Source organism: Pelophylax lessonae (genome assembly GCF_965119305.1).
Source record: "Pelophylax lessonae genome assembly, chromosome: 3".
Classification (NCBI taxonomy): Eukaryota; Metazoa; Chordata; class Amphibia; order Anura; family Ranidae; genus Pelophylax; species Pelophylax lessonae.
The window spans coordinates 418621714-418640026 of NC_138770.1; the positions used below are offsets into that span (position 1 = coordinate 418621714).

Here is an 18313-nt window from a genome sequence, read left to right on the forward strand (position 1 = left end):
GAAAATGGCCTTAAGCTAGGTATACACAAGTAGATTATCATTCAACATTTTTTTTATGTAAGAATATTTGTTATATTTTCTAATCATTCCTGAGGTCGAATCAATGTTAATTTTTGACCACAGCGACAAGAAAATTGGAAGGAGTAATATAGAAAAGTTCTCACAAATGTGTACATTTTTAACAGTGTATGTGGTTTCCCTTCAGTAAAGTCCATTCACCCCAAAATTGAATGTTAAATCAGAAAAAATCTTCAACAAGTACTAATTGCCATATGAATTTTTGTTTAAAATTCTACTAGTTTATACCAAGCTTTATTTATGACTGCAAAAAAAAAAAAAAGATGAAATCAATAGTAAGGCCCCATGCACACGGGGCGTTTTTAACGCCGCTGTAAGTAGCGTCAGGCGTTTTCTTTTTGCAGCCTAAAAACGCACCTCCATGTTATTCTATGGCCTCATGCACACACAGATGATTTTGAGCTGTAAGTGGCCTAGGCGTTTTTAAGCTGCAACAAGAACCCACGACCTGCGCCTTCTGAAGACCAGCGTTAGAGCGTTAAAAATGCCTGACGCTGCTAAAGGCTGAATAACGTTGCTATAACGTTGCTTAACCACTTGCCGACCGCCGCACGACTATCTACGTCGGCGGTCAGCCCCTCACAGGCAAAGTGACGTAGGGCTACGTCACTAGCTTGTGAGGGTCTAGGGAGCGAGCGCGCGCCCCCGGAGGCGCGCTCCCGCTCCCGAGTGGTCACGGACCCCCCCGCGCGTGTGACCGGCGGACCCGATGTCCGCCGGCCACTCTGCGATCGGCGGGGGAGAGGGAGAAAGTCAGGCAGCTTGTGTAAACAAGCTGCCTGTCATTCTCCTCGCTGTATGAGAGCTGATCATCTGGATCTACTATGTAGATCCGTTGATCACTCTGCATACAGCTGAAGCCCCAGCCAATCACAGTTAGAATCACGCCCCTAGGGACACACACAGCCCCTCCCTCTCAAATAAAGTTAACCCCTTCACTACCAGTGTATTTTTACAGTAACAGTGCATATGTATAGCACTGATTACTGTAGAAATGTCACTGGTAACCCCAAAAGTGTCAAAAATGTCAGTCAAGGGTCCGATCTGTCCACCGCAATGTCGCAGTACCGCAAAAAAAATCGCAGATCGCCGCCATTACGCGTTAAAAAAAAAAACAACAAAAATGACAAAAATCTTTCCCTTAGTTAGTAAACGCAATAACTTTTGCGCAAACCAATCAAAATACGCTTTTTGCGATTTTTTTTACCAAACATAGGTAGCATAAAACAAATTGGCCGAAAATTTTAAAAAATTTTGATTTTTACATTTTTTTTGGGGGGAATTTCATATAAAAAAAAGGGAAAAATATTGCTATTTTTGCAAAATGGACGCTCTTTTTTTGTTTATAGCGCGTGATCAAAGAATCGCACAGGTGATCAATTACCGCCAAAAGAAAGTTCTGTTTGTGGGAAAAAAAGGACGCCAAATTCGTTTAGGTACAGCGTCGCACGACCGCGCAATTCTCCGTTAAAGTCACGCAGTGCCGAATCGCAAAATACCCCCTGGTCGGAATGGGGGTAAAATCTTCCGGGGCTTAAGTGGTTAACGTGCGTTAAGCCACATTATACGTTTTTTCTTCTTCCATTCAAAATCAATGGTTGCCTATGGGAGCCTATTGATTTGAATGGAAGTCGCACCGCAAGTCGGATCCGACTTGCGGGGCGATTTGCGCTGTGAGAATCTTGAGGGGGAACTCCACGCCAAAATGGGAAAAGAACGGCGTGGGGGTCCCCCCCAGGTTCCAAACCAGGCCCTTCGGTCACCCCAAAAAACCATACCAGACCCTTATCCGAGCATGCAGCCCGGCAGGCCAGGAAAGGGGAGGGGACGAGCGAGCGGCCCCACCCCCCCTGGACCACACCAGGCCACATGCCCTCAACATGGGGGGGGTGTTGGTGCTTGGGGCAGGGGGGCTCTGCATCCCCCCACCTCAAAGCACCTTGCCCCCATGTTGATAAGGACAAGGGCCTCATCCCCACAACCCTGGCCTGTGGTTGTAGGGGTCTGCGGGCAGGGGGCTCATCGGAATCTGGAAGCCCCCTTTAACAAGGGGGGCCCCCCCAGATCCTGGACCCCCTCCCTATGTGAATGGGTATGGGGTACACTGTACCCTACCCATTCACCCCATAAAAGGCAGTGTATGTAAATAACGACAGATGTTTTGGAAAGTTTATTTTAAATCTTCATCCGGTCTTCTCCACCCTGGTCTTCTCCACACTGTTCTTCTGATCTTCTCCTCTCCGCTCTTCTGCTGTCCAATCTTCTGCTCTTCTGCTCTTGGCTCTTCTCTTCTTCTTCCTCCGGTCCTCCTCCAACGATGTCTCCGGTGATTATGCCGGTCTCCGGTCTCTGCAGCTTGTTATATAGCCATTAGGGGCGTGGCCGCTCAGTGACATCATCGGGAGACCACGCCCCCTTATGTCACAGATGACGCCACAATGGCTATATAACAAGCTGCAGAGACCGGAGACCAGCATAATCACCGGAGACATCGTCGGAGGAGGACCGGAGGAAGAAGAAGAGAAGGGCCAAGAGCAAAAGAGCAGAAGAGCGGACAGCAAAAGAGCAGAAGATTGGACAGCAGAAGAGCGGAGAGGAGAAGATCAGAAGAACAGAGTGGAGAAGACCGGAGTGGAGAAGACCGGATGAAGATTTTAAATAAACTTTCCAAAACATCTCCTGTCGTTATTTACATACACTGCCTTTTATGGGGTGAAGGGGTAGGGGTACAGTGTACCCCATACCCATTCACATAGGGAGGGGGTCCGGGATCTGGGGGGCCCCCCTTGTTAAAGGGGGCTTCCAGATTCCGATGAGCCCCCTGCCCGCAGACCCCCACAACCACCGGCTAGGGTTGTGGGGATGAGGCCCTTGTCCTCATCAACATGGGGGCAAGGTGCTTTGAGTTGGGGGGTGCAGAGCCCCCCCTGCCCCAAAGCACCAACACCCCCCCATGTTGAGGGCATGTGGCCTGGTGTGGTCCAGGGGGTTGGGGCCGCTCGCTCGTCCCCTCCCATTTCCTGGCCTGCCAGGCTGCATGCTCGGATAAGGGTCTGGTATGGATTTTTGGAGGGACCCCGCACCGTTTTTTCGGTGTGGGGCTACCCTCAAACTCCATACCAGAGCCGAAGGGCCTGGCTTGGAACCTGGGGGGACCCCCAAGCCGTTTTTTTCCCATTTTGGCATGGAGTTCCCCCTCAAGATTCTCACAGCGCAAGTCGCCCCGCAAGTCAGATCCGACTTGCAGTGCGACTTCCATTCAAATCAATAGGCTCCCATAGGGAACCATTGATTTTGAATGGATGCAGAAAAAACGCTGCTAAAAGCAACGTGGCAAAACGTGCAATAACGCCAATGGAAAAAGCTACTGAAAGCACGTTTTTACAGCTGCTTTTTCCGGCGTCAGAACTAACTTTGACGCACGTTTTTTCTAACGCCCCGTGTGCATGGAGCCTAACCAATAAAAAAAAACATATTTTTTTATATAACATGGCCTAAATAAATAAAGTGAATTTTAAAACCTTAGGTAAAAATTCTTACACTGTATTGAAAACAAAGCTGTAATGATACATTTATAAACTCTTTGCGTGGACAATGCATTTATAATTAGCCACATAGGGGTCAATTTATTAAAACTGGAGAGTGCAAGATCTGGTTCAGCTGTGAATGGAAGCCAATAATCTTCTAACTTCAGCTTGTTAAATTAGGCTTTGACAAAAAAAATCAAAAAAACTGGAAGCTTATTTCAGCAGAGCTGCACCAGATGTTACATTCTCCAGTTTTATTAAATTAATCCTTAACGATTGTGTTTCTTATTGTGCTTCGGTCTGGGTTAAATTGTTACTAGGAAAAATATTTCCATGGAGTTTGTATATTCTCCCTGTGTTTGTGTTTCCTTTGACTATGCCAGTTTTCTCCCACAATCCAAGGAAACATTGGTGGGTGACCCTGGTTTCCACTAAAACTGGCCCTAGTATACAACATATATGTGCATGCAGAACTGCAGTAGGGACTCTGGGCAGTAAGGTACTTTTGGGCATGTAATAATGAAGGACTGAAAATGTCCACTGACTTCTTCTTTATGCCGGGAGTGCTGCCGCGCGATAGCTTGTTAATGTTTTCTGTAGTCACAACCAGCAAAAGAAAAATGGCCACACTCCAGTACATCATAAGAATAAGTAATTTTAATCTGCAAGGTATCCAAGATGTTGGATCTAATGAATTAGAGAGGGTAGACTCTTGGCAAGGTGTGTGTTATTCGCTTTAGAGAATAAACTTACCTGTTTTTGGGGTGTACTGAAAAGTGACTTACTTTGTTTATTTGTTGGCTGTAATAATGTCAATAGCTTGCCCCCCCCTGGCTATACACTAGTAACTACAATGGAGGTGGGCAAAGTGGGACTTTAACGGTGCAAAATGATGGAGAAAAATCTGAATTCTCAAAAGTTGTACATTTTATTACACATAGGAAGTGAGGACAAGACAGTACATCAATATAAAATGATAAAATCAAGAAAATGCACTCGAAAATATCAACTCTACATGTTTCGCCATCTTCATAATAGCTTCTTCAGGAGTTTTCATAGACATTTCTCGAGAGTGAACATTTCTAGGTAACAAAAGGAAAGAACATAAAAGACATAGCATGTGTATATACATAGGGCTTATCTCAATGGTCCTAAAGTTGAGTGCCCAATTGATTTACATATTAGAAAGACAATGATACCAATAAAAGTACCTTAAGATGACCTGAACCCTTTCTTATGCCGAAGGTGGAGGCAATAGAGGTGACGCCACCCAAGCGAGCACAGAGGGGGAGGGGAACCGAGACATCCAAACTCTTAAAGTTGACCCATAGAGAGGGTGACAGCCAAGCTAGGAATGATGGGTAAAAATAATGAGACCAGAGCATGGAAATACACTTCAACCCAAGATTGCTCTATCTCCAGTTATATAGGACTAAATATCAGGTTGAAAAATTGCTAAAATATTCACCTGATTATAATGAATGTGCAGTTGATTCACTAGGTACCCCAATGAAAAAAAGCAGGGAGGGAAAACAAAGTTTCCTTAGTATCCCCAAATGGGAGGTATCCCTTAAAGAGAAAAATGGAGTTCATTAATGACAATGGTAAACGTAATGCGGGTCTATCAAGTTTTTTTTTTTTTTTTCATAAATGTTTTTATTGAATTTTCAATAACATGAGAAATACGAAACATACAAGGAACAGGTATGCGATAGCTCACAGCAATTAAAATAGCATTATACAGAAAGTACAAAAAGTACAGTGATAACCAGGATTGTATGAAGCTAGAATCAAAACGAGAAATATGGCAGACAGTAACAGTCAGCAAAATTAAGTTGCAAACAGCACAGGCAGTAAGGCACATATTGTGAGAATTAATTCTTCAGATCAGGATAACTCCGTATACATAGTACACCACCCTCTAGTAAACCAAAGTAAAAAGATGATAAAGGGTTAGACGTCCACATCAAGGATCACCCTATTAGTGGGGACTCGGGGCCCACTCCACACCTGGCCACCCCCAAGGGGAGCAATACTGTGCCCAAGCGTGGAGGGGGAAGGAGGAAAAATCCCTCCAACAGCTAGTCAGAACGTAATCACACTAGGAACTAGGCAAGACTTCAAGGGGAAGACTGGACCGTCAAGTGTTCAAACCAATTAATCCAAGGTTGCCATTGGTTGGACACTTTGTGTACAGAGTGGTGTTTAAGAGAAAGAGCACGTTCATACGTGCAGTGTAAATTAGTAAGGTCAATAACGCCAGGGATTGAAGGTGGGAGTTCCTGTTTCCAAGAGCGCGTTATATTTAGTCTGGCCGCAAGAAGAACATGGGTCACGGTGTGTCTAAACTGTTTGGGAATCTGTCCTATGCCGATACTCAGGAGAGCCAGGCCCGGTGAAGGTAAAACAGTAACAAGGGTGATTGCAGAAATAATGTCAAATATGGTTTTCCAGTATTGGGTGAGGTGCGGGCACTGCCACAAAACATGCAATAATGTGCCGTCGTGTCCACACAATCGCCAGCATTTGCCATCATGTTGGGGGCCAAAGTTGCGAAGCCTAGAAGGTGTTAGGTACCAGCGAAGAGAGATTTTAATAGTCAGTACCCACAAATTAGAGCAGCTGGTGGCCGAGTATACGGATCGTATAGCCTGAAGCCATTGTGCGTCCGTAAACTGAGCGCCCAGGTCACGTTCCCAAAGGAGATGCGATGCATTCTTGGAGAAAGCCATTTTATGGTGTAAAAGGTTATAGAAAGTGGTTATGCCTTTTTGGGTATGAGGATTTTTATTAGTGAGGAATAACCAAGCGTGATGATGGATGAATTGTGGCCAAGGTGGATGGGTAGTCAGGTAGTGAGACACTCGCATGTATGTAAAGAGAGCAGTACCGGGCAGATTAAATTTGGTCTGCAGGGTACCAAAGGGAATAAGTTTGGAGCCATGGTATAGGTCTCCAATATGGGCAATGCCTTTCTTCTGCCAGTCCGCAAGACAGATTTGGTCCATGAGTGAATGAAGGGCTGTCAAAGGGATCTTAAGAGGGGTTCAGAGGGAAGAAGGAGTTTTCTGCGTTACAAGTACTTTCCAAGCCCTAGCTGCAGCGATCATAAACGGGGGTAAGTAAGACGGCACTTTGTCATTCAGAGTCTTCGCCAAGAGCCAATCAGACAGACTCCGTCCTGTGCAGTAGGTGGCTTCCATAATGCCCCACAAAGTGGAGGGAGTCGATTTAAACCAATCCTGCAACGGAGTGAGGACCGATGACAGATAATAGTCTGAAATATCAACATAACCGGCTCCCCCCACTGATCTATGTTTGGTCAGCTTAGCATGTGCACATCGGGGCTTTTTCCCCTGCCAGATATATGTAGACAATAGTGATTGGAGAGATTTAAAGTACTGCTTAGGAATTGGTATAGGGAGAGTCCTGAATAGATATAGAAGCTGGGGGAGGTACATCATCTTGAAAGCCGCTAGCTTGCCCAACCATGAAAATTCAAAGGATGCTAACTGCTTAAGATTGGCTTGTAGCGCGGTTCGTGCTGGGATAAAGTTATGTTTAAAGAGCGTTTTAGTAGATGCTGTAAGTTGCACACCCAGGTAGGTGATACTGTGGTCTGCCCATGTATACGGGAACTGCTGCTGGAGAAGGTTACTTATTGTAGCATTAATGCCTATTCCCAATATGTTAGATTTAGATTCGTTTACCTTGTAGAGGGAAACCTCCACAAACCATTTCAGTATCCTTTGAATTTCCTGAAGGGAATTAGAGGGGTCCGTAATCATAAGGATTACGTCGTCGGCAAAGAGGCTGATTTTATGCTGTTGGTCCGCCATGTGTATGCCCGAAATTTTGGGATTGGACCTAATATGTTCCGCCAATGTTTCCATGATCATATTGAAGATCAGGGGTGAGAGGGGACAACCCTGTCTAGTACCATTGGAGATGGTGAATGGGGTGGATATCGCGTCTGTCGTACGGACTAATGCAGAAGGCGTGGAATATAAGGCCGTAATGGCATCATGGATGAATCCCTGGAACCCGAATTTCTGTAGGACAGCCGAAAGAAATCCCCAATGGACCCTGTCGAACGCCTTCTCCGCGTCCAATGATAGGAGCAGAGAAGGCGTTCCACAGAGCCCCGCATGGTGGATAGCATTAATTACTCGTCTCGTAGCGTCCGAGGCCTGCCTACCCTTGGTAAAACCTGATTGATCTTTATGGATGATAGTGGGGAGAAGATTCACTAGTCTATTGGCTATAACTTTAGCGTAAATTTTTACGTCCAGATTCAAAAGAGAAATGGGCCTAAAGTTTTGAGGTTGGTCGGGCGTTTTACCCGGTTTTGGAAGAGTCACAATTAAGGCGCTTAACATCTCTGTCGGGAAGGCGGAGGAGGAGGCAGCAGAGTTAAAAACCTTACTTAAGAGGGGGGTCAAGGTGTCTCGAAAAAGTTTATAGTATTCGGCCGAATACCCGTCAGGTCCTGGTGATTTTAAATTAGGGAGAAGGGCGATAGCCTCTTCAATTTCCATGTCTGTGAATGGTCTATTAATAGATTCCGTGGCCTGGGGAGGTATCGAGGGCAAATTGATATGGGCAAGGAAGTCATGAATGGCAGAAGGAGAAGGTTGGTGTGTTGTTTGGTCGTCCTTAAGGTTGTACAATGATTCATAATACGAGCTAAAGGCATTAGCTATGAGGTTGGGTTTGAGAAGTTTGTCTTTCGTTTTGGGGTGAAACATGTAGGCTATTCTAGACTTAAGACGCTGTCCCTTAATGCGAGTGGCCATGGCCTTGGTAGCCTTGTTGCCTGTCGAGTAGGTGGTAGCTTTCCGCTTTTTAAGAAAATAGCTATGTTTCTGTAGCAGAAGGGTCCTAAGGTCTTGTCTGAGCGCAAAAATTTGTGATTGCAAAGTCGGGGAAGGGTTCTGTTTGTTTTTCGAGTCTAGGGAAGACAGCTTGGTGGTTAATTCGTCTAAGTGCTGCATCCTCCTCTTCCTGTCCCTAGCCCCCAATTGGAGAAACACACCCCTTAGGACTGCTTTATGAGCGTTCCACACGACCAACGGATCGGAGTCAGGAAGGCAATTGTCGGCCACGAAATTGGTTAGATGAGACTGGATTTCAGTGGCATAAGATGGGTTGGTCAACAGATGGTTAGGAAGTCGCCACACATAGGCAGATTGGGTAGGGGGGCCACAATGTATTGAGATCGTGAGTGGAGAGTGGTCCGACCAGGTGGCCGTGTGGAGCTCTGCAGCAGAAACATGTTCTAATAAATGCTTATCGGTAACACAAAGGTCAATGCGTGAGTAGGTGCCGTGATGGGGGGAGAGGTAAGAATAGTCTCTCTCCTCCGCGTGACAGCACCTCCACACGTCAAATATATCGTTATCCCACAAGTACTTGGAAAGGGATGCATTGTGCCTCTTGGGAGAGGCAGATGAGTCCAGAACACTGTCAGGAACCAGATTAAAGTCTCCACAGATAAGTAGATTACCCCAATGTAGGGACTTTGCTTTACCCACAACTGAGCGGATAAAGGGCATCTGGTGGTTGTTGGGAGCATAAAGATTGACTATGGTGTAATTCCTATTGTCAATAGAGCATCGAAGAATAATAAAGCGACCTTTATTATCCAGTATTGCTTCATGGTGCTGGAAGGCCAAGGATTGTTTGATAGCTATTAGGACACCTTTACGCTTCTTCTTCCCAGAAGCCATGTAGAGAACAGGGAATTGTACATGGCTGCATTTAGGTGTTGCTGACTGAGAAAAGTGCGTCTCCTGTACACATAAAATGTCGCATTTTAGGGAATTGGCTGTAGACCACAGAGAGGTCCGTTTTGCGGGGTGATTAAGACCTCTAGTGTTTAAAGAGAGGATAGTAAAAGACATGGCCTGTGAACTACACGTACGACAAAGTAGTAGTGGAGATCCAAGTTAACAGAACAGTCGGTACCTTGAGTGTTGTAGTGATGTGGGATGAGAACGCCCGTCCGTCGATATCACTATCCGTAAAGAGTGAGGAGCACTCCAAGAGGTGGTGACGTGCACTTACTGTCCTGTGGTCCTAGTGTTGCTGCAGCTGCCGGAGGAAGATGCTGTGCTGGAAACACAAAAACAACAGAGAAACAAAAGAAAACAAAGGAAAAAGAACAAAAACCACAGCCAAGCGAGAATAGGAGCACAACAAATGCGCAGGCTCGTATGGGTGTGGAGAAAAACTGGTAATGATCAACAAGCGGTGGATCAGAAAAGTAACTGGTGAACTTAAGTCAGTAAGATTTATCCCTTGGTGGGCTTACCGACAAAAGGTGGGGGTCATTCACCGAGGTGAACAAGGATTGTCCAAAAATCAGAGGAGAACAACAAGTAGTAGCCCGGCCGGGCTAAGTAGTGGTGAGGCAGGGGAAGTGCAAAAACTCACGGACGGTATTTCTGCCGTTGTTGCCCCTGGGGGCCCCCCGGGCGTGATGAGTGCGGGTTTCTCGCTCCGTCGTGATAGCCTTGAGGAGGATCCGGTATAATTCCCCATGAGTGAAGGAGTTTCATGCCACCTTCAATAGTGGAAATGGTGTGGGGTATCCCATTGTAGGTGACGAGCAGCGTTGCGGGGTGGCGCCATTTGTAGGTGATCTTATGGTTGTAAAGAGCCTTAGTGAGTGTCTTCAGTTGCCGCCTTTGCTGTAGCGTGTGTTGGGACAGATCCGCGTACAGTTGTACATCTGCATACGGTGCTGGAAGCGTGCCCATCTGCCTGGAAACCTGCAAAATTTTTTCTTTAGCAGGGTAGAAATGTAGGCGTAGTAAAACATCTCTAGGAACTTAATCCTCAAGGTGGCGCGGTTTGGGGATCCTGTGGATCCTGTCGATCGTCAATTCTATGGGGGTTAATTCAGGCACCATTGTGGAAAACATAGAAGAAGCATACTGTAAGAGTTCGGCAGGTGGAACAGTTTCTGGAATGCCTCGCAACTTAACATTGTTGCGGCGAGAGCGATCTTCAAGATCCGCCAGCTTATGTTTTATCCATTCAGTATCTTCCTTCTTGTTGGTATAGGCATCCACCAGTTCGTTCACTGTTTCAGTGCATTCTTCCATGCTGTGCTCAATTCGTGACACTCTTTGCCCCACACCTCTCATTTCACAGGAGAACCTGTGCATAATTGTGGTGAGATTAGCCATCAGGGAAGATTGAAATGTTATGAGCATGTTCTTCATCGTGGTGTCTAGGACAGGCTGACCCGTGGTAGGGAAGGCAGCAATGGAGGATTGTAGTTCATTCATTGGAAGCATAGAGGCAAAGGAGTTACTCACCGCGGGGTCAAAGAGATCTGTCGGATACATGCGCATCCGGGACTTTTCAGGGCTTCTGGGGACCGGGGATGTAGGAGAGGAGTCCGGCATCGCTGTGAGAGGTGTGGGCTCCACCGGCAACGGAGCCGCATCAGGCAAGTCAGTGTAGGCCGCGGGGCCGCCGGGATCAGAGAGCGTGCCAGCGCCATTTTGGAATCCTCCAGGCTGTGAGGGCGGCTTAAAGAAGAAAGCCGTGAGCTTCTTAGGGCCTCTCCCGTCTTTTCTCTTGCGGCTGGCCATCACTCGGGGTGTGTAGGGCAGCGGATGTGAGTAGTTTCAATGCGGGCTGATGCTGTGGTTCCCCGTCGCTGAAGTGATTGTGGGCCGGGTACTGGGAGCTCACCGCTCAGGCGTCCATTCCAGATCGTGCGCAAGCCACGCCCCCCGTCTATCAAGTTTTGAGGGTATGCATACTTACCCAAAATTGGCAAAATTGGGCACATGGATTATCATGCAGTATTCAAAAGTTCACCGCCATTTTAATTGAACAAATTTTCCAATACTACGCTCAAAATGAAAGAGACTGCACGGGAGGAGAGAGAAGAGAGAGGCATGGAAGGACATAGTCAGCATCTAATCTACAAAAGATGTAAGGAGAGAAGCAGGGTTTGGAAGATTTCATTTACCGCAAATGGTCTCAAAGCTCATATGTCGTTCCCCGGTGGTCTAGTGTAACACTGACCGCGTTGCGCCGGCATTTTTACACCCTCTCCACTCTCTCGGCGTCTGACGTCACCGAGGGAGTGAGAGCGAGGTATGCCCAGTGGTCCAATGGAGACCGAAGAGGAAGTGCGTCATCAAGACGCGACCGCATCGCATTGTTCCGCCGGAACCGGAAGGTCGGGGATGACAACATCCGGTCCGGACATGAATGTATGCAGAGGAGGTAGCAGATCGCCAGAGACAATCTGAAATGGATCCAAATGAAACTGACAGCATTATTAAAGGCCGGATTTAAAAAGATATATCCACAGTGCCTGTATAATGGGGAAAATCTAAAGACACAAAAGGTCATAAAGAAGAAGATTAACCCAATTAGTAAATCAGTCAGTATTGTGATAGAAATGAAAATTAAAAAGAAGAGGTTTTATGAAACTCCATTGAAGGACATCTGGGAGTTTGAAAGCGGTGCTGCTACTGACCAGGTTGGACCAATTTTCCTGGAAAATAAGTGTAGGGCACCGTGGGTGCCCATATGGGCAAAAAGCACAGAGGCTGGAAATGGGCTCGGATCCAAAGGGTCCCCCAATGTGCTCACCTTAGGGTCTGCCACCCACAGTCGCATCCACATGACGGCAGGGGTCAGGAAAAAACATACAATGGGCAAATCACAAAATGTTCTTGTTCTTTGAAAGGTAGATAAACTACATCTGAAAAAATAAACATATAATTGTTGTAAGGCAATTTTACCGAAATGTATGTCATGTGCCAATATAGGCACCTAGAAAAAGGGGACTTTGTAACAAGAGTTCAAAATCCAAAATGCTGGCCAGCATCAGAAATCCTGTGCTGAATCAGCAATAAATACAATTGACATTACCTAGCCAAGAAAGGGTTTGAAACTAATGGATTCATTTATACCAGGATACTGAATAGCCGATAAATTAAATATCCACTTGGTTTCAAGTTGCAATAAATTTCTATCTACACTTCCACCTCTTTCATTGAGTGGGATGTGTTCCAAAGCAAAGAAGGTCATCATCCTATCATCAAAGCCATGGTATGAACCCATATGTCGGCTAATGGGACTTTCGAACTTTTTGTTCTTGACAAGTTTGTCTTTAGTGAGTCAACTAATTTAATTTGAAAGCCCATAAAATGTCATGCAGATCTGCTATTTGAATGTAATCCCAGACTTATTAAACAGGTTTTACTACAATATTTACAATTTTCCCCAAACAAAAACTACATTCACAGAGTTTTATTCATTCGAGAAACACGCTGACCTATGCACAAACATGGATATTACAGATAAATAAATTCTTTATACTTCACGAACACATTTCTGATCTAAATTTTTATATCATCAAAGTAAAGCAATGTGTTATTATAACGTATTATGTAATTTAACTTCTATTTAAATCATTTTCTTTGCATTATAATTATGAAAATAATCAAGATAACCAGTAGTTCAATTGCTAGTATGTCTTGAATGATATAAAATTCTGAAGAGTCACTTGAAGAGTTGAGGGCAATTTATCAGCTGTTCATTGGTTAGTTAGTCAATGGGCAAACAAGGGTATACATGCAGGAAAACTTTTTATTGGTTTGTTAATAAAGGAAAACAGAGAGCAAAGTCTGACAAAGCAACTAAACTTTTTTTAACTCTGTTAAAAAAAAGTAATTGTACTGCTGCCAAGTCCTTATTAAAGAGTTTTACCCCCCACGTCCTGTTCTGTAAACCCAGGAAGTGAGTTAAAATCTCCCAATAGGGAGAAAATTTGAAATACAAATTTGATAGCGGTTTGAACAGTTTTTTTTACTATGACTAAAGTTTTATTTTTTCTACTTTTTTTTTGATAGGTTAGAGATATATTAGAAACCCTGTCAAATTAGGTAGATTCACCCTCTCTATGTGTCCTGATGACAATTTTCACCTAGATAGAAAATTATGGGAAATCTAAAATTACAGTATTTTCACCACAGGAGCTGGTGAGAGAAAACATTTGTATGAGAACAAATATTCCATTGACACCTTTCTAAAACAGGAATTCCCCTAATTTTGTAAAGCTTAAGGGGGATCTGTCCAATGGGAAGAGATAATCCTTCCCTAATCTTTAAAAAAAAAAAAAAAAAAGTTTTGGCTTTACACGTTAAGAAAGGATCAAATATATAGTTTCCCTGTAGCTCTTTCAGAGTCTGAAAACTCTAATGGCAAGTGTAAAAGAAAAGCATAAAAGTCCATTATTAAGAAAGCTAGGTGCTAAGCTCTAGGTTGGAAGGAATAGGGGAAGGAATATGGTACGTTAAATTGGGAAACATGATATCAACTTTAAATGTATACAGTAAGATAGCAATAAGTGTCTTAATCACACTTACAAGTTTAAGTTTTAATATTTGGCACAAAGGCTACTAGCACAAATGTATCTTGTTTATAGGCTTAAATGGAGCCAAGGTATCCTTTGATCAATATGTATAAGTAAACAATTTTTAGTATGTAGTAACAAGACTGGGGATAGTTGTGAATTGTCTGCAGTAATTACTATGTGATGGGTAGCCTTTTCCGACTCAGCACTGCAGTTGACCTCAATTACAGAAAAAATATTTGCTTACTAATATATTAGTTTACTAAACAAGGCTTAATGAACTTTTTTTAGTAACTCTAGCAAAAACAGACTTTGAAATTAATAGAATAATGCTTAGTGTTTTTCACTGTTCTGTGATTTAAAATGATTGTAATTATTTTCTGCTTTGTTAAATAACAGTTTAAACAAACCTCTAAGGCCATAATGCACTTAGGGAACTATAGCATGAAAGCTAGGTAAGTTGCTATTAAAAAAGGAAAATGACTAAAATCTAGTGTTTCATGATCACCAAGAAATAAAAATATGCCTTAACAAAGGTGTCTTTGGGGATTGTGAAGTGCCATATCTTTAACCCCTACCCGCTGACAGTGTGCATATATGTGGCCTCACTGGACTGGGCTTTTTTCAGTGGGGTCATATACTATATGCATATTGGTACTACCTATCAGGATCCGGAACTCCCGGTTCCGGAGCACCTGGTTGCTGTGATACTGCTGATTTGCTTTCACAGTCATCAGTCACTGTGAAGCCCACCCCTGTGTTTTCTCTCTCTCTCTGAATGGAGGGGAGAGATACATTGTTTCTATTTCTCCTTGCAGGGTTAAACATAAACATAACTGTGTGTAAAAAAAAAGAAATAAATAATAAAAAATTTTTTAAGAAAAAATAAAGAAAAAATTAAGAAAAAATACAGAGATCAAGGTTTGATCTGGGCCGGTACCAGGTTTATTGTTTGGGTCAAAGGTCAAGGTCAGGGTCAAAGGTCATGGTCAATGGTCATGATCAGTATTTTTTGGACCATTTTTTTTTTTTCAAGAAGGCATTTTTTTAAATTAGTATCAGTATCCATTAGTGTCAGTGTCACAGTGTCTTTGGTAGGATAAAAAAAAGCCAAATTGTTTCTGGGCTATACTACAGGTACATACAACAACTAACATACACTATATTACCAAAAGTATTGGGATGCCTGCCTTTACACCCTCATGAACTTTAATGGCATCCCAGTCTTAGTCTATAGAGTTTAATATTGAGCTGGCCCACCCTTTGCAGGTGTAACAGCATTAATTCTTCTGGGAAGGCTGGCTACAAGGTTTAGGAGTGTTTCTATGGGAATGTTTGACCATTCTTCCAGAAGCACATTTGTGAGGTTAGGTACTGATGTTGGAAGGAAGGCTTGGCTCCCAGTCTGCACTCTAATTCATCCCAAAGGTGTTCTATCGGGTTGAGGTCAGGACTCTGTGCAGGCTAGTCAAGTTCCTCCACCCCAATCTCACTCATTCATGTCTTTATGCACCTTGATTTGTGCACTGATCCAAATATTTTTGGGCAGGGGTTATGGTGTGGTGTTGTTTTTTTAGGGGCTGGGCTTGGCCCCTTAGTTCCAGTGAAGGGCATCAGCATACCAAGGCATTTTGGAAAATGTTATACGCCCAGCTTTGTGGGAACAGTTTGGGGATGACCCCTTCCTGTTCCAAAATGACTGCACACAAGGGCCGTAAAGACATGGATGAGTGAATTTGGGGTCAAATTTCTGGGCTCTGCTGTTCCTCCTAGAATCCCAGGACTGCAATAAACAATGTCAGGGCAGTAAGCGATACTGTAGGACATTTGCAGAATGTAAACCCCGGTTCTGGATTCAGAGCTGTCAAAATTCCAGCTGCTAAGCCAGGTAAATAATGGATTGGGCACAGTCTGTACTTGATTCACTGGAGCAGAGGGCAGAAAAGATATTAAGGGTCTAATAGACCCTTGATGTATTCATAAAGGTTACCTGTCACCTTGCCCACCTGCATGCAGTTTTGAGGCTTAACACATTTGGTATCTATTTGTTTAACACAACCTCATCTTTTATTTTGTACAAACATATGGAATTTAAATTGTTTTTGTGTGCACTAAAATTAATTTTAGTGTGTATTTTTTATTCAAAAATATAAATGTGATAAACAGATGTGCAATTATTGTGTAATGTAAAAAAATTAAAACTACCATACTTTTATTGTATATGTTGACAACAATTTGCTTTTAAGTAATTTTCTAGCCAAAACTACAGCTTTTTAACATGTGTGTGAAATTATCTCCCACTCTATTAGCTTTTAGACGATCCCTGAAAACCCTCCTCTTCAGAGAAGCCTATCCTACCCACACCTAACAACCGTACTTCCATTTTATCTATCAGCTCATCCCCCACTGCCCATTGCCTTCTGTTTCACTTGACCCTCCCTTCTGGATTGTAAGCTCTAATGAGCAGGGCCCTCAAATTCCTCCTGTATTGAATTTTATTGTAACTGTATTGTCTTCCCTCATATTGTAAAGCGCTGCTCAAACTGTTGGACCTATATAAATTCTGTATTATATGATTCTTAAAAAAAAAAGAAAAATCCATACTTTGAGATCAAAGTGACCCTTTAAACCATTGGTTCTCACAATAGGTGGTTTGCTGTTTAAACTAGCGGGGCTTAAGCAAGTTTGATATTTATGTAAAATGAAACAAAATAGGGGGTGAGATGTCAAAATTTTAAACTAATGCAATTTTGATGGATATTGTGGTATATTAAGTTTTCTTAATGTTTTATCTGCAACGTTAAATATTTATTTTTTTCATTGTAGGCATGTATACTGGAGAGACAAATATTTGACTTCTTGGGCTACCAGTGGGCACCTATCCTGGCAAATTTTGTTCATATCATTATTGTCATTCTTGGAATATTTGGAACCATCCAGTGTAGAACACGATATATAACAGGAGTAAGTACTCAGACATTTCTTTTTTTTTTTTATATTATAAGAAAAACTTCTAGATTTGAAAAAAAATTATGAAATATTAACATTTTAAAATAACTTATAAGATTTCAATAGACAAATAACAGATATTTACTTTAGTGAACTTTAAATTTAAACTCACTTTCCCTTCACTCACCAGCTGCTCTGTTCACTTGTGAAAAACATTTTGTACTTCTGAGTATAGGGGGGTATGTGGTTCACTTTTCTCCTGCTGGTAGTAGTGGTGGCCGGTGCTTGACAATACATATACCTGCACTTTCACATGCGAGCTAGAAAAAATTGCTAAGCTCTATGTAATATCCAACTAGGATTAACTTGGATTTTTCACAGCATTGTTTCTTTTTGTTTCCATGCAGTGAACGAAGTGTCAGGGAAGAGAAGGTAACTACATGTTACTGAGGGCCCTTTTACAGCACTGCATTGTGTTAACTCAAGTTCTGTGTGCTCTTGCCTTTTTTTTTTTTTTTGAAAGGCACACAAATGCACCAGCATTGAAGCACACTGCAACATACAGTAATACACAACCATGCATTGTGTGGCACTAAGTTTAACCAGTTCCCGTCCGGCATATTACAGAATTAAACCTCTCACCCTCCAGGCGGGTGTCATATGATGTTCTCCCGGTCTCGACGCTTGTGCATGCCCCCAGGTCGTGAATGAGGCGTGTCCCATTGCGGCCCATCCCCGATCAGGGAAAAGAGCCAATGAAAATGGCTTTTTACCACATGACCGGCTGTGTCTAATCACAGCCAGTCACAAATGTCAACAAACTGCGGTAACTCGCTGTTACCGGGTTCTCCTCCTCACCCACCAATCCAGTGTGAGGAGGAGATCTGGAAACAGTGTGTTACTGTGTTAGAGAGTACAGAACTGTGCTCTAATTTCCCCCAAAATAAAGAGGACCTGTCTCCAGCCCATCAGAGTACCTATCTGCAGCCCAGAGTACCTGAGTACCTATCTGCAGCCCAGAGTACCCAAGTAACTGAGTACCTATCTGCAGCCCACCAGAATACTTGTCTCCAGCCCATCAGAGTACCCAAGTGCCTGTCTCCAGCCCATCTGAGTACTTATCTCTAGCCCATCAGAGTACCTGAGTACATATCTGCAGCCCATCAGAGTACCTGTCTCCAGCCCATCAGAGTACCCGAGTACATATCTGCAGCCCAACAGAGTATCCGAGTACCTATATGCAGCCCATCAGAGTACCCGAGTACCTGTCCTCAGCCCATCAGAGTACCTATCTGCAGCCCATCAGAGTACGCGAGTATCTATCTGCAGCCCATCAAATGAACCAAGTACCTGTCTCCAGCCCATCATA

General features: G+C 43.6%; 1 protein-coding gene across 4 annotated transcripts in view; it reads left to right on the top strand.

Annotated features, from left to right (window-relative positions):
- NKAIN2 (sodium/potassium transporting ATPase interacting 2) overlaps positions 1 to 18313 on the top strand; it is a gene marked incomplete at its 3' end in the record, with an annotated part of 1265187 nt that overhangs the window by 455355 nt on the left and 791519 nt on the right. For all 4 annotated transcript variants that reach the window (XR_014225095.1, XM_082252276.1, XM_082252277.1 and 1 more), the window contains exon 2: positions 16822 to 16959. Coding sequence is in view for 3 of the 4 variants with exons in the window: in XM_082252276.1 (XP_082108402.1) it covers positions 16822 to 16959 (138 nt within the window). The remainder of the gene's footprint in view (positions 1 to 16821; positions 16960 to 18313) is intronic.